This window comes from Aquarana catesbeiana, linkage group LG11, assembly GCF_042186555.1.
Source record: "Aquarana catesbeiana isolate 2022-GZ linkage group LG11, ASM4218655v1, whole genome shotgun sequence".
In the NCBI taxonomy this organism is placed as follows: domain Eukaryota; kingdom Metazoa; phylum Chordata; class Amphibia; order Anura; family Ranidae; genus Aquarana; species Aquarana catesbeiana.
Genome location: NC_133334.1, coordinates 9,048,176 through 9,063,166, shown reverse-complemented (window position 1 = coordinate 9,063,166; position 14,991 = coordinate 9,048,176). Strand labels below are relative to the sequence as shown.

At 42.7% G+C, this 14,991-nt stretch overlaps 1 protein-coding gene across 1 annotated transcript in view; it reads right to left on the bottom strand.

Annotated features, from left to right (window-relative positions):
* Positions 1 to 6,181: 6,181 nt before the first annotated feature.
* LOC141112897 (vomeronasal type-2 receptor 26-like) overlaps positions 6,182 to 14,991 on the bottom strand; it is a 62,543-nt gene continuing 53,733 nt past the window's right edge. The window contains exons 3-4 of the mRNA XM_073606000.1: positions 10,829 to 10,952; positions 6,182 to 8,140 (exon numbers count right to left, since the gene is read on the bottom strand). Coding sequence (XP_073462101.1) covers positions 7,236 to 8,140; positions 10,829 to 10,952 — 1,029 coding nt within the window. The 3' untranslated portion in view covers positions 6,182 to 7,235. The remainder of the gene's footprint in view (positions 8,141 to 10,828; positions 10,953 to 14,991) is intronic.

Genomic DNA, 14,991 nt, shown 5'->3' with positions numbered 1-14,991 from the left:
AACACAGAACTGGTTCCAGGATGGAGCATCTCCCTAAGAATGCTGGGGTGTTTTCTATAGGTCTTAATGAGCCCACTTACTTCAGCTGTGCTCATTAACGCTTCCCCTGCAGGACTCTCAGCACTCCCCCCTAGTGGTATAAGTCAGCATAAAGCCTGAATCTAGGGCATACATATTTTCCATCCTGGATACAACCAGGTGATTTTACCTGCCTGCTGTCACAACAGCTTTCCTGCAAGTTATCTTGTTTCTCAGATAGCTCGCACACAAAAGAACTTGAAGAATCTATCTCACTCAAAACTCCTCTGGTTCCAGAAACCAGAGGAGAACCTACTATCTTTTGAGAAAACCAAAAAGCTTATTCTCTTTGTTAGAGGTATTGTCAGGGCCTAGGCCTGAACCTGTGACCTCTGCTTGATCTGGCAATGTCTATTCTTGCTGAGCCACCTGAGATGCTGGACAGCTCCCTGTCTGATCCATTGGACAACCCTGCCTTGTGCCTTTTTTCAGCTCAAGCCCAAATTCTTTGCTCCTCCCATGAACTTCATGATTTAAGCCATGTGACAGACCTAACTAGGAAAGGGGCTTTTGGAGAGGACTAGGGGCAAGCCTCTTACCCACTGACTATGGTCCCTGGCTTTTAAGGGAACACTACTCTTTGGGAGGTGTATGCCTGGGGACCCTTGGAATGGTATTGTTTCTGAATCAATTCATGTCTCCCCAAAACACACAGACTCTGGAAATCTAGGCCCAGGATCCATGTTTTGGGCCTAGTTGCCCCATTACCAACACTGACTGCTTCACACTGTAAGACTCATAACAGATGTTAATATCATCAGGAAGCCACCTGGTGCTGGTGGTCTCCTGCTATAGTCTGTTTATTAAGATGTTATGTGTTATTCTGCTAAGTATGTCTCTCCCATTGTTATTTGTGCTAATTAACTCATCTATTGTTTCTGTCCATCTGCTAGCAAACTATTGTGGGATGTTACGTGTTTATACTTATGAGTAGTGATGAGCTTTATATTAGAGTCAAACGTAAGTTCAACTCAAACATCAGGTGTTCGTGTATTTGCTGAACACATGAACAAACGGAATGCTCGGCGGGAAGTTCGCCCAGTGCAGAGCGCCCCACAATGCACTGTGATCTCGCAGTGCATTGATTGCTGATGATTGGCCAAAGCATGCACTTGACCTGTATGCTTTGGCCAATCACAGAACAATGTACTGTGAGAGCCATGATTGGCCAAAGGCATGGTGCCTTTGGCCAATCATGGCTCAGGGGCTAAATCCAGGGCCCACACTATATAAGGCTGCTTACACGGAAACCTTGTGTGGCATGTTAGTGGAGATTAAGCAGGTAGTTAGTGGATAATGCATTCACGCAGTTTAGTGAAGTCAGTGTAGTGTAGTGTGAATAACATAGGTGTGTGCAGCCTATTGCATTAGGATGTGCACCCCAAAGCTCAAACACACATGTGTGCATATATATACAGTATCTCACATAAGTGAGTACACCCCTCACATTTTTTTAAAATATTTTCTTCTATCTTTTCATGTGACAACACTGAAGAAATGACACTTTGCTACAATGTGAAGTAGTGAGTGTACAGCTTGTATAACAGTGTAAATTTGCTGTCCCCTCAAAATAACTCAACACACAGCCATTAATGTCTAAACCACTGGCAACAAAAGTGAGTACAACCCTAAGTGAAAATGTCCAAATTGGACCCAAAGTGTCAATATTTTGTGTGGCCACCATTATTTTAGAGCTGCCTTAACCCTCTTGGGCATGGAGTTCCCCAGAGCTTCACAGGTTGCCACTGGAGTCCTCTTCCACTCCTCCATGATGGAGCTGGTGGATGTTAGAGACCTTGCGCTCCTCCACCTTCCGTTTGAGTATGCCCCACAGATACTCAATAGAGTTTAGGTCTGGAGACATGCTTGGCCAGTCCATGCCCTTTACCCTCAGCTTCTTTAGCAAGGCAGGGGTCATCTTGGAGTGTGTTTGTGGTCGTTATCATGTTGGAATACTGCCCTGCGGCCCAGTCTCCAAAGGGAGGGGATCATGCTCTGCTTCAGTATGTCACAGTACATGTTGCTATTCATGGTTCCCTCAATGAACTGTAGCTCCCCAGTGCCGGCAGCACTCATGCAGCCCCAGACCATGACACTCCCACCACCATGCTTGACTGTAGGCAAAACACACTTGTTTTTGTACTCCTCACCTGGTTGTCGCCACACACGCTTGACACCATTGAACCAAATAAGTTTATCTTGGTCTCATCAGACCACAGGACATGGTTCCAGTAATCCATGTCCTTAGTCTGCTTGTCTTCAGCAAATTGTTTGCAGGCTTTCTTGTGCATCATCTTTAGAAGAGGCTTCCTTCTGGGATGACAGCCATGCAGACCAATTTGATGCAGTGTGTGGTCTATTGTCTGAGCACTGACAGGCTGACCCTCCACACCTTCAACCTCTGCAGCAATGCTGGCAGCACTTATATGTCTATTTCCCAAAGACAACCTCTGAATTAAGCATGGCCAGAACACCAGCCGCTTGGGCACATGCTTTACAAGACATATGATGACCTGCCATTCAGTCCATTGGCAACAGCACCTGAAAGACCCACATCATAAAAAAATGCAGACTTCTCCTTGCTCCTCATCTGGGATCTCTACCTCTACTATACCTCTGGTCTTCTCAAAAACCTCCACTGAGAGGAATGATGGTATAGCAATGGGTGCCACAGGTGCTTGCACCCAAGCATCAATGACACTATCCCTCTAGTCTTCCTGCTGGAGCACACGCTTTGTGAAATTATGGACAAGGCACTTGAGGCAAAACAGCGGGAGAAAGAGAAGGACTTCCTTTCCTCTCAAGGCCCCCTTTATGCAGATTCCATTCCTGCAGGGCCACCAAACACACAGGAGGAAGAGGAGGAGGTTTGTGTCAGCATTGATGTAGAGGATAACATACAGCAGTCTTCAAGGAATGGTTTTCAGTCCCCAGAAACCCCAGGAGTTGTACGTGGCTGAGAGGAGGTAGTTCCTGACAATGTCATCCTTAGTGACCCAGAGGACTCAGAATCTCATGCCTCCTAAAACTTACGCTGCATGGGCTCCTTGATTCTGCAAAGCCTGCGACAGGAACTGAGGATTCGTGGTATCAAGGAGAGGGATCACTGCTGGCTGGCAACCCTTCTTGATCCACGTTACAAGGTTAAGTTGCAGAGCTCATCGTGCCTTCAAAGAAGGAGCAAAGGATGAAACATCTTCAGGACGCCTTGATGAAAAATTTGTGTAACACCTTTCCAGACACTGGAAGGTTACCATTTCCTGGACAACATCTTACTGAGGCTTTGCTCAGTAAGAGAAAGAGTGGTGGAGAAGGTGGCTGGCTGACCAATGCCTTTAAACAGTACTTTAGTCCTCAGCGCCCAGGGCTGTTAGGTTTAAGCAACCATCGGCAGAGTCTGCATCATATGGTGCAGGATTATCTAGGGGCAAGAGCAGACATGGAGACCTTTCCAACTGAGCATCCACTGGGTGGCTCAATATGCTTAATATGCAATTGAGCTACTGGCCTGTCCTGCATCCAGTGTGCTTTCTGAATGAACATTCAATGCTGCTGGAGGTTTTGTGATGGATAAAACAGTGCATCTGTCCACAGACTCCATTGACCGTCTGACATTTATCAAAATAAATCAGTCCTGGATCAACAGCAGCTATCAAGCCCTTGATGCTGATGTAACTGATTGAATTTGCTAGGGATCGATCTATGATCCATTAAAGACTGCCTATGCTGCCTATCCTATTCCCAGCAAGAGTAACTGTCAGGGATTACAGTTTTAAGGCACCACCAACACCCAAGGCCCAATCAAATTTTTTTGTCACATTTTTAACAGCAAGGCCCATTCCTGTGCCCAGCAAGAGTAACCGTGAGGGGTTACAGTGTTCAGGCACCACCAACACCCAAGGCCCAATTTTTCTGCACCTGTTCGATAGGTGCATGTAATTTCAAATTTATTTTCAAATTTTTGACAGCAGGGTCAGTTCCTGTGCCCAGCAAGAGTAACTGTGAGGGGTTACAGTGTTGAGGCACCACCAACACCCAAGGCCCAATTTTTCTGCACCTGTTTGACTGGTGCGCGTAATTTAAAATGTTTTCTAGTTTTTAACAAAAGGCCCGTTCCTGTGCCCAGCAAGAGTAACTGTGAGGGATTACAGTGTTCAGGCACCACTTGGGATGGGCGAACAGTTTTGGCCGAGCATAAGTTTGGCCTGAACATTGCCCATTCAGGTACTCGCCTAAAACCAAAACTTTCTGGGCACTTAGCGGGATGTTCGCCCACTGAGCACACAGTACTTGGGTACTCTGGTGGGCTGCAGGAAGTGGTTAAAATTCATACCAGACTCAAAGGGTTCCCCCACACCATTTTTTCCCCATTTTTTTTAAATTTACATTTTTTTTACAATTTTTTTTTAAATTCAGCTTTCAGTGGGTACCCACAGCTGAATTAAAAAAAATTGTAAAAAAAAAATATAGATTTTTAAAAAATGTGGAAAAATTGGTGTGGGGGGTCCTCACTGCCGGATTACCTATCTGCAGCCCATCAGAGTACCCAAGTACCTGTCTCAAATCCATCAGAGTACCCGAGAACCTATCTGCAGCCCATCAGAGTACCCAAGTACCTATCTGCAGCCCATCAGAATATCCGAGTACCTATCTGTAGCCCATCAGAGTACCCAAGTAACTATCTGCAGCCCATGCCTCATATGTTGGGGTGTTGTCTTTCCAAAATGGGGTCATTTTGTGGGTAATTCCACTGATCTGGTGCTCCAGGACCTTCAAAAGTGTGATAGGTAGGAATTTAATTAGATGTGTAATTTATGCTCCTAGAAGTCCTGATGGTGTTCCCTGCCTCTGGCTCTAATCACGTGCTTCAAACCCCCCCTGGAATCCATACGTCCGGCGTCCTGCATGTAGATAAGGGGGCCGGACGTATGTATGGGGGGGCAGAGCCCATGCGCCCCCAGGACATACGGACTTTTAGAGTATATGGACTTTCCCTTCTCCCCCTACCCTGTATCTGGATTGATCTGTCTGATTGTGGGCAAAGCGATGTGCTGACGTCACCATCTCTCTTCTCGTGTCCCAACAATCGGGTTTGTTTAGATGTGTGCTGGCCGACACACTAAACATAAGGCTTTTAAATGTCAGCTTATTGTGTATTGCTGTGAGTGAGATCCCTAATAAACCTAAAGGATAATTTACACTATGTGGAGCCATTTTGGTTTCTTTTTCGTTAGCAACCCTCTATACATTTCCATTTGATACCATCCAGAGTGTGGAGTGATCCTAAAGTGTGGAGAGAGGTCCTGGCTGGGTTTAGGCTGCAGGTGTTCACTGACCCCCTGTGACAAGGGGTTCCCATGCAGCTGGTAAGCCTTTCCATAGTTGGTGGTGGATTCACTGGGCTATTTGGTGATGGAAACGGATATGGAACTATTCACTTTTGTCACGTTAATCTGGACTATTTTTAACATGTATCATTTGTTTGGTACACATATGAACATTAATTTAATTTGATTTGTATAGCGCAATTTTTTACCTATTTCTATTGTGATATACATGCCATACCCCCCCAATAGAGGTGTCCTCTCATCAGCCATAGCGCTCCAACTACCATTGCTTTTTTTGACTGAATCTATCTACTACTTCTTTACTCTTCTTTGTATTTCTTGCCTCCCTCCCATCTCCTGGTTTTTCATGGTTCTACTGCTAACTCTGGGCCTTTCCAGGGAAGGCATCTTGTTTCACCCGCATGATTCTGCTGATGCATTGCATAGAACATGGGAATAATGTTTTGATTCAAATTATTTCTAAAATGTTTTCTCTATTTTAATAGTCAATGTACCAATATCTGTTATAAGCTGTAATTCTTGCCTACTGGTCATCCGTGCATGGTGGCAAGAATTATTTTTCCTCCATGTTACATATTTACCAACTTTGTATGCAAATACTTCAATACAAATACTGAACAAGAAAATCAGTCAAGATATCTGTTTTACATCTTTTAACTGTGAACAAGTTTATCAACTTAAAAAGTTAAAACAAGCACTACAAATGGTATGCATGCCTGTAGTGCAACATTGCAAAAGGAAAATATTCTACTTGGCGCATCATTCATTGTGTTCAAGCCTTAAAGTCAAACTTCATGAAAAAAAAAAGGTCACCTTTACTGACAGACCCCAAACTTATTTGCTAGAAAAATGTAATTTGTTTTTGACAAGTGATCAGTCGTGGCCTGCACATTAGGGGTGCATGGGTGCCACCCCCCCATCCATGAGCCCGGCCCCTAATCTACATGCAGGGTGCCGGACACATGGATTCCAATGGGAAGGGGGGTTTTGAAGCACGTGATTAGAGCCAGAGCCTCTAATAGGCTCCAAAAAAAGGTTGGGCTTGGGGCGCAGAGCACTGAGCCCAAGCCCACCTAGTTGTGTGATGATAGCAAATAATTATTCACTATTGTCACACTGATCCTCCTCTCGGCCAATCAGGAAGCGAGACCTGAGAGCTGTCACTTTATTGGCTGAAAGGACAGGTGATCCTATTGGACGCCTAGAAGGAGGAGGGAGGAGATGCACGGCTGAAGCCGCCATGATGCAGAGGAGGAAGGGACACGATAGAAGCCGCCACCTACCGCCCGCTGCCCAATGCCCATAGGAGCGCAGCCTGTCCGCAACCTAGGTGGGGTAAGTGTGGGGCTGGATGACCGCCTGACCGCAAGATCCCCCCCCGGGGGTGCAGGTGATCTGACCTAGAGTGGTTGTCTGCCGCCTCCCTGAAAAAAAACCCCCAGCTGCCAAGGCAAGTGATTTTAGCTAAAATGTGATTAGGGTTTGGAGGACCATCAGTAAAGCAGACATTCGATTCTTCTGGAAGCCCCACATTAAGTTTAATATGAAGGTACAACTCTTTAATATCACTGTAAAGCTGGGCTCAAACTGCCGCACAGAGCGGCTCACAGCAGGGATTTGATGCCTCCCTGTTAACCACTTCAGATGCGATTTTTGGTTGAATTCGGACCTGAAACGGACCAGAAGACACACAGAACTCCTGAGCAATTCACACCCGAGCAGCTCCCTAGAGAGCCGGTCACAATCTCTTGACATGCGAATTGGATGCAGGGAAGCCAATTCGTAATAGTGTGAACCCAGCCTAAAAAATTATTTGCATCTGTTATCAAGCAAATGTTTCCTTGAATTTAAGTTGGGCTGACAAAGAATTTTGTAACATTTTGGAAAAAAGATACAAACTAGAAGTCCAGCATTTGAGGTCAGGATGGCAAAAATCTCCACAGCCACCATATATTTCCCTTTGGTGCTCAGATAGGCCGGGATCATGGCAATCCAGACACTGCAGAACACCAGCATGCTGAAGGTGATGTATTTGGCTTCATTAAAACTGTCCGGTAATGTCCTGGCAAAAAAAGCTATAATAAAACTAACAGCAGCCAGGATCCCCATATAACCCAGGACAGAGTAGAACCCGATAACTGACCCTTCATTACACTGAACGATGATCTTTGTTTGATATGATCGTTTGTCCAACTCCTGGAATGGGGGAGAGACCGACAACCATGCAATGCAGATTAAAACTTGCAATGATGAGCAGATGAAGACAACAAAATTGGGCAGCTTTACTCCAACCCATTTTTTCCACACACTGCCCGGTTTGGTGGCTTTGAAAGCAAGCCAAACCATCACAGTCTTGCCCAACACAGAGGAGACCGCTACGGTAAAAAGAAATCCAAAAGATGTTTGGCGTAGCCAGCAGGTTGTATCCATGGGACGACCCAGGAACAAGAACACACAGAGGAAACCCAACATGATGGAGACCAGGAGGACAAAGCTGAGGCTCTTGTTATTGGCTCTGACAATGGGGGTATCTCCATATGAAATAAATACAGTCATTGTCAAAAAAGTTAAAATGCAAAGGAATAAAGAGATAACCATGAAAAATAAAGATAGATTATCAGTATAAGACAAAAACTCTTTCAGCTTGGGATTACATTCAGTTTTGTTCTCATTTGGCCATTCGTGGTCCAGACATCTCATGCAGTTGTCACTTCCTGAAAAATAAAACAATTGTGGAATTTTAGAACATCTTCAATTTTAGTTTTTAATTTACACAGAATAAAAAGTATTTTGGACAAAAACTATAGAAGTCCACATAATGTTTTCATATGGAAAAAGCCAACGTAATATATATTAACCAATTGGCCTCTGTAAGATTTACCCCCCTTCATGACCAGGCCATTTTTTGCGATACGGCACTGTTTTATTTTAACTGACAGTTGCGCGGTCATGCAACGCTGCATCCAAATGAAATTTATGTCCTTTGTTTCCCACAAATAGATCTTTCTTTTGGTGGTATTTGATCACCTCTGCATTTTTATTTTTTGCGCTATAAACAAAAAATACCGACAATTTTGACTAAAAAAAGAAAACAATATTTTTTACTTTCTGCTTTAAAACATATCCAATTAAAAAAAATGTAAAAATATAATTTCTTTGTAAATTTAGGCCAATATGTATTCTGCTAAATGTTTTTGGTAAAAAAAAAAATAATTCCCAATAAGCGTATATTGATTGGTTTACGAAAACTTTGTATCATCTACAAACTACGGTATATATTTAGGGAATTTTTATTTATTTATTCTTTTTTATACTAGTAATGATCAGCGACTTATATCTGGACTGCGATATTGTGGTGAGCAATCGGACACTAACTGATACTTTTGACACTTTGCGGGAACCAGTATCACCAATACAGTGATCAGTGCTAAAAAAATATGCACGGTCACTGTACTAATGACACTGGCTGGGAAGGGGTTAAATATCTAGGACAATCATGGGGCTAGCTGTGTACCTAGCCAATGTTTTTGTTTACTGTACTGGATCTCACAAAAGTGAGTACACCTCTCACACTTTTGTAAATATTTTATTCTATCTTTTTATGTGACAACACTGAAGAAATTACATTTTGCTACAATGTAAAGTAGTGAGTGTACAGCTTGTATAACAGTGTAAATTTGCTGTCCCCTCAAAATAATGCAACACACAGCCATTAATGTCTAAACCACTGGCAACAAAAGTGAGTGCACCCTTAAGTAAAAATGTTCAAATTGGGCCCAAAGTGTCACAATTTTGTGTGGCCACCATTATTTTCCAGCACTGTCTTAACCCTCTTGGGCATGGAGGTCACCAGAGCTTCACAGGTTGTCACTGGAGGTCCTCTTCCACTCCTCCATGATGACATCACGGAGCTGGTGGATGTTAGAGACCTTGCGGTCCTCCACCTTGCATTTGAGGATGCTCCAAAGATGCTCAATAGGGTTTAGGTCTGGAGACATGCTTGACCAGTCCATCACCTTTACCCTCAGCTTCTTTAGCAAGGTAGTGGTCATCTTGGAGGTGTGTTTTGGGTCGTTATCATGTTGGAATACTGCCCTGCGGCCCAGTCTCTGAAATCCATGTCCTTAGTCTGCTTGTCTTCAGCAAACTGTTTGCGGGCTTTCTAGTGCAGCATCTTTAGAAGAGGCTTCCTTCTGGGATGACAGCCATGCAGACCAATTTGATGCAGTGTGCGGCGTATGGTCTGAGCACTGACTGGCTGATCCCCCACCCCTTCAACCACTGCAGCAATGCAATTTCCCAAAGACAACCTCTGAAAAAGACACTGAGCAGGTGCACTCAACTACTTTGGTCGACCATGGTGAGACCTGTTCTGAGAGGAACCTGTCCTGTTAAACCGCTGTAAGGTCTTGGCCACCATGCTACAGCTCAGTTTGAGGGTCTTGGCAATCTTCTTATAGCCTAGGCCATCTTTATGTAGAGCAACAAGTCTTTTTTTCAGATCCGCAGAGAGTTCTTGAGGTGCCATTTTGAACTTCCAGTGACCAGTATGAGAGAGTGAGAGCAATAACACCAAATTTAAAGTGGAGGGCCACCCTAAAATAAAAAAAGCATGAAAAATCTTTAAAAAATAAAAAAAAACATTTGAAAAATAAAACATTTTTAAACTTACCTGAACCCTTGTTGCTATGCAGTCTTCCTAATCTGCCTCTTCCTATTCCGCAGCGTGTCCTGCTCCTCGGTGAGCAGCCCCGTTGCCTTCTGGGAACTGTGTGTGTTCCCAGAAAACCACGTGGCTATTCACAGAGCGCTGCTCGTGCGCACGCAGTAGGAAACTGGCAGTGAAGCCGCAAGGCTCCAGTGCCTGTTTCCCTTAGTTAGGATGGTGGTGTCAGGACCCGAGAGCTGAGGGACAGGTTGGCCTCGGGCGGTCAACATCGTGGGCACCCAGGACACTGGCACCCAGGACAGGTAAGTGTACTTGTTGAAAGTCAGCAGCTACAGTGTTTATAGCTGCTGACTTTTAAAAAAAAATTCCTGTCTGGAATCCAGCTTTAACACACCTGCTCCTCATTCACACCTGGTGGGACCTTGTAACACTAACGAGTCACAGGACAATGGGGAGGCAAAATGGCTAATTGGGCCCAATTTGGACATTTTCACTTAGGGGTGTACTCACTTTTGTTGCCAGCGGTTTAGACATTAATGGCTGTGTGTTGAGTTATTTTGAGGGGACAGCAAATTTACACTGTTATACAAGCTGTACACTCACTACTTTACATTGTAGCAAAGTGTCATTTCTTCAGTGTTGTCACAGGAAAAGATAGAATAAAATATTTACAAAAATGTGAGGGGTGCTATGAGTTTTCTTGCATTGCTTAGAAAGTAGTAGTAAAATCCACCTGTTTTATTGGACATCTCTCCTTCTGAGCATGGGACACAACCATGACAGCATTCATGTACATCTGAGCTCGGCACTTCTCTGTTTCCAGCTAAACAGTCCTCAGAACACTGCGATCTCGGGATCTAGACAAAGAGAATTTTTTGTTAAACAACTTTCAGGAAATACTTTTAGCCACTTAAGGACCAAGCCTATTTTTCACACTTGTTGACAAGTTAAAATCTTTTTTTTGCTAGAAACTTACTTAGAACCCCCAAACATTATATATTTTTTTCAGACACCTTAGAGAATAAAATGGAGATTGTTGCAATACTTTATGTCACACCGTATTTGCGCGGCGGTCTTACAAATGCAATTGTTTTGGAAAAAATACACATTTTTGAATAAAAAAATAAGACAAAAGTAAAGTTAGCCCAATTTTTTTCTATATCGTGAAAGATAATGTTACGCCGAGTAAATTGATACCCAACATGTCAAGCTTCAAAATTGCTTATGGAATGGCGACAAACTTTGGCACTTAAAAATCTCCATAGGCGACGTTTAAAGATTTCAACAGGTTACCAGTTTTGACTTACAGAGGATGTCTAGGGCTAGAATTATTGCACTCGCTGTAATGATCACAGCGATACTTCAGATGTGTGGTGTGAGGAGCCCCTATCCTCAACAGAACCTTGTCCACCGTAAATGCTTCCTTTGTCCAGAACCAGCACTATCCAAGACCCTTTAGCCCACCCAGTCACCAGCCGTAACTCAGTGTAGGGTGAAAAACATCAGACTCTTTATTCAAACTCATGTAACAACAGATATACAACTCAGGGACACTCCCCCCCTCTCTTGGATTCAGGGCGGGATAAACTGTCCAATAACAATAGACACACAGGTCAGGTGTATTCAAACTTTTCATCAGTAAACAGTCTGAGGAGGGGCTGCTGGAGGAATCCCCCCCCCTCCACATAGACATACATCCCATAATATACTTTTCTCCCAAGGCAGACAGACACAACAGAACCATGGGATACAACCACAACCAAAGTGACTCCCGTCACATGTGGTTTGAACACCGTTTACATATGTGAGCACGACTTATGTATGCATTTGCTTCTGCGTGTGAGCACGGAGAGACAGGGGCACTTTTTTCTAATTTATTTTCATTTTTATTTTTACACTGTCCCTGTAAAAAAAATTTTTGGATCACTTTTATTCCTATTACAAGGAATGTAAACATCCTTTGCAATAGAACCTCAGATCTCACACTTACACTTAAAAGCAATAAAAAAAAAATATTTTTTTTTCCAATTTAAAAAAAAATTGTCCCTTTAAGGCTGTTGGGCGAAAGTGACGTTTGTTGTTGCTCCGGTCCTCCAAGGATATAGTGTCGAGTGGGGGCCATAATGCTCTCACTTGACGTCCTGCCCATCAGACAAAAGAATTGAATCATCTCCTCCTCTTCCAATGGCTCCAGAAAGCTGCGGGGATGCCCGGGATGCAGCGGGAGGAGGGGCACCTTTTTCGCCTCCCATAAAAGTGATCTCCTGGCGAATCAGCCGCAGAGACCACTTTTATCTTATAGCGGACCACCCACCGGGGTTATGGCAGCTATCTGCTGCTATAGTAACGGTATTTTAATGTCAGTAGCGGCGTATAACGAAGGTTGGTGGTCTGGAAGTGGTTTAGCCACTTGCCGACCGACCGCCGTCGTTATACATTGGCTGTTTGAAGAAGAATATCATTGTTATTGCAGCAGCTAGCTACCATAACCCTCTCACTTTTAAGCAGTCCTGTCATGCTTTTTTTTTATTACATTCCTTGCAATAGGAATAAAAGTGACACAATTTTTTTTTAAAGTGTAAAAATAAAAAATAAAAAGTAAAATAAATAAGAAAAAAAAAAAAATATATATATATATTTTTAACGTGCCCTATCCCGCCGAGCTCGCGTGCAGAAGCAAATGCATACGTGAGCAGCGCCCGCATAGGTAAACGATGTTCAAACTACATGCGTGAGGTATCACTGCAATCACTAGAGCAAGAGCAATAATTCTCACCCTAAACCTCCTCTGTAACTCAAAACATGCAAACTGTGAACATTTTTAATTGCAATATGTTTTTATTGGAATTTTACAAAAGAATAACAAGAACAGTCATGTACATTACCATCAATAAATGCTGTCGTGTTGAATACATAGAAGGTAGAGATATTTACATTCTCATACTTATAATTCGCATCAATATCAGTAGCCTCATGCCAAGACTGTTATGCAGAAGGTACTCCTCCTCTCCTCCAACACCCCACATGGGAACTAACTGTGTTCAGGAAAGAGAGAGGTCGCCCCTCATCATCACTTTACGGGATTTATTTATTTATCTTTGCCCACGAATAATAGTTATATACCAGTGATACATGACATAAAAGGAAAGTTATAAAGAAATATTAACTAAAATAAACCAACAATAACTTAGTATGTCCTTTGCGCAGCCTATATGTAGAGATTTATCATAGCTATTACACTGTAGTATTTCCATCTAATTTTCCTCAAAGAATCTGAGACCCATGTTTTGTGGATACCATGTTAGCCAAGGATCCCATAATTTAGAAATTTTTCCTCGGTTACCTAGACTCCAGGCGAATTGTATTTCATACATCCTATGTGTGTTTATTAATTGAAGGGTTTCTGCTATAGGAGGTGGATTAATGTCTTTCCAGTGGCGTACTATGGTGAGTCTAGCTGCAATGAGCAGGTGGGATACTAGTAGCCTCATAGATGCTGGTATAGAATCAATTTCCAATGAAAGAAGTGCCATACCTGGGGAATATGCAGCTTTTGTGCCTGTGATTTGTTCTATTATTTGAAATATAAGCACCCAAAACCTCTGAATACGTGGGCATAACCACAACACATGTAGCAGCGATCCTGTTTTCCCACACTTTCTCCAACACTCTGGAGAAGCTCCTGGTACAAATTTGGAGATACGGTAAGGGGTAAGATACCACCGCAATAGAATTTTGTGATGCAGTTCCCACAAGGTGGCACTTCTAGTGGATGTATATGTGACATTAAGTGCTTTTTTCCATTGGTCTTCTGTATAGTTCTTCTTAAAGTCCCTTTCCCATGCTTCTATGTTAGTGGTTTTACTGAAGGAGTGTTTATTTTGTAGGAATTTATAAAATAATGCTGTACCTTTGAGTTTTGTACTTTTCTGTGTAAGAAAGATGACAATTTGCCAGGGTAGGTGAGTGATAAGTTTGTTACTCTTTTTATCTAGTAAGTGGGATAATTGAATATATTTATAATAATCGGAGGTTGGGATATCATATTCAATCTGTAATGTTCTGAATGTTTTTATTGTGGGCCCAACAAAAAGATCTTTCAGTAATAGTTCTCCTCTAGAGCTCCAGTTAACTAGTGATAAGTCTGGTATGATGAATTCCAGAGCCGTGATCGGGAATTTTTAGAGGAGTTTGAGGTCCTTCAGGTGTTATATGTTTGAGGAGATATTGCCAGGCTTTGATTGAAGCTTGAATAGTTGGAGAACTTGCAAATGATGTAGATGAGTGATGTGTATTAGTTATTAGGTAATTGTACAGATTCCTTCCTTTAATTTGAAATTTTTCTAATTCTGTCCTCAAGGAAATATTATGGGAAGAGAACCAACCTTTCACCTGTGCCAAAACGGCAGCCACTTGATAATCTTTAATTATTATGCGACCTATTCCCCCCACTTGTTTGGATTTAGTAATCTTATTGAAGGTATATCTTGCTTTTTTCCCAAACCACAGATATCTATCGATTTCAGATTGTGCTTGCTGGAAAAAAGATTTAGGTACTGGTATGGGTAGAGTTCTGAATAAATATAAGAACTGTGGTAGAACCTGCATTTTTAATGTGGCCAGTCGCCCAGTCCAAGAAAGTTCAAACCGTTTTGGTTTGTCTAGTTTGGGTCTCAGAGACTTTAAGAATGGAATATAGTTTTCTTTAACTAGATCAGAGACTGTGGGTGTAAGTGTAATACCTAGATATGATATACCATTTTCTTTCCACATATACGGAAAGTTGTTACTGATGTGTTGTTTCATCTTGTCAGAAAGGCCCAACCCCAATAGATATGACTTGGTTTCATTAACTTTGTAATACGATATTGCATTAAATAATTGTAGGGTTTGGTG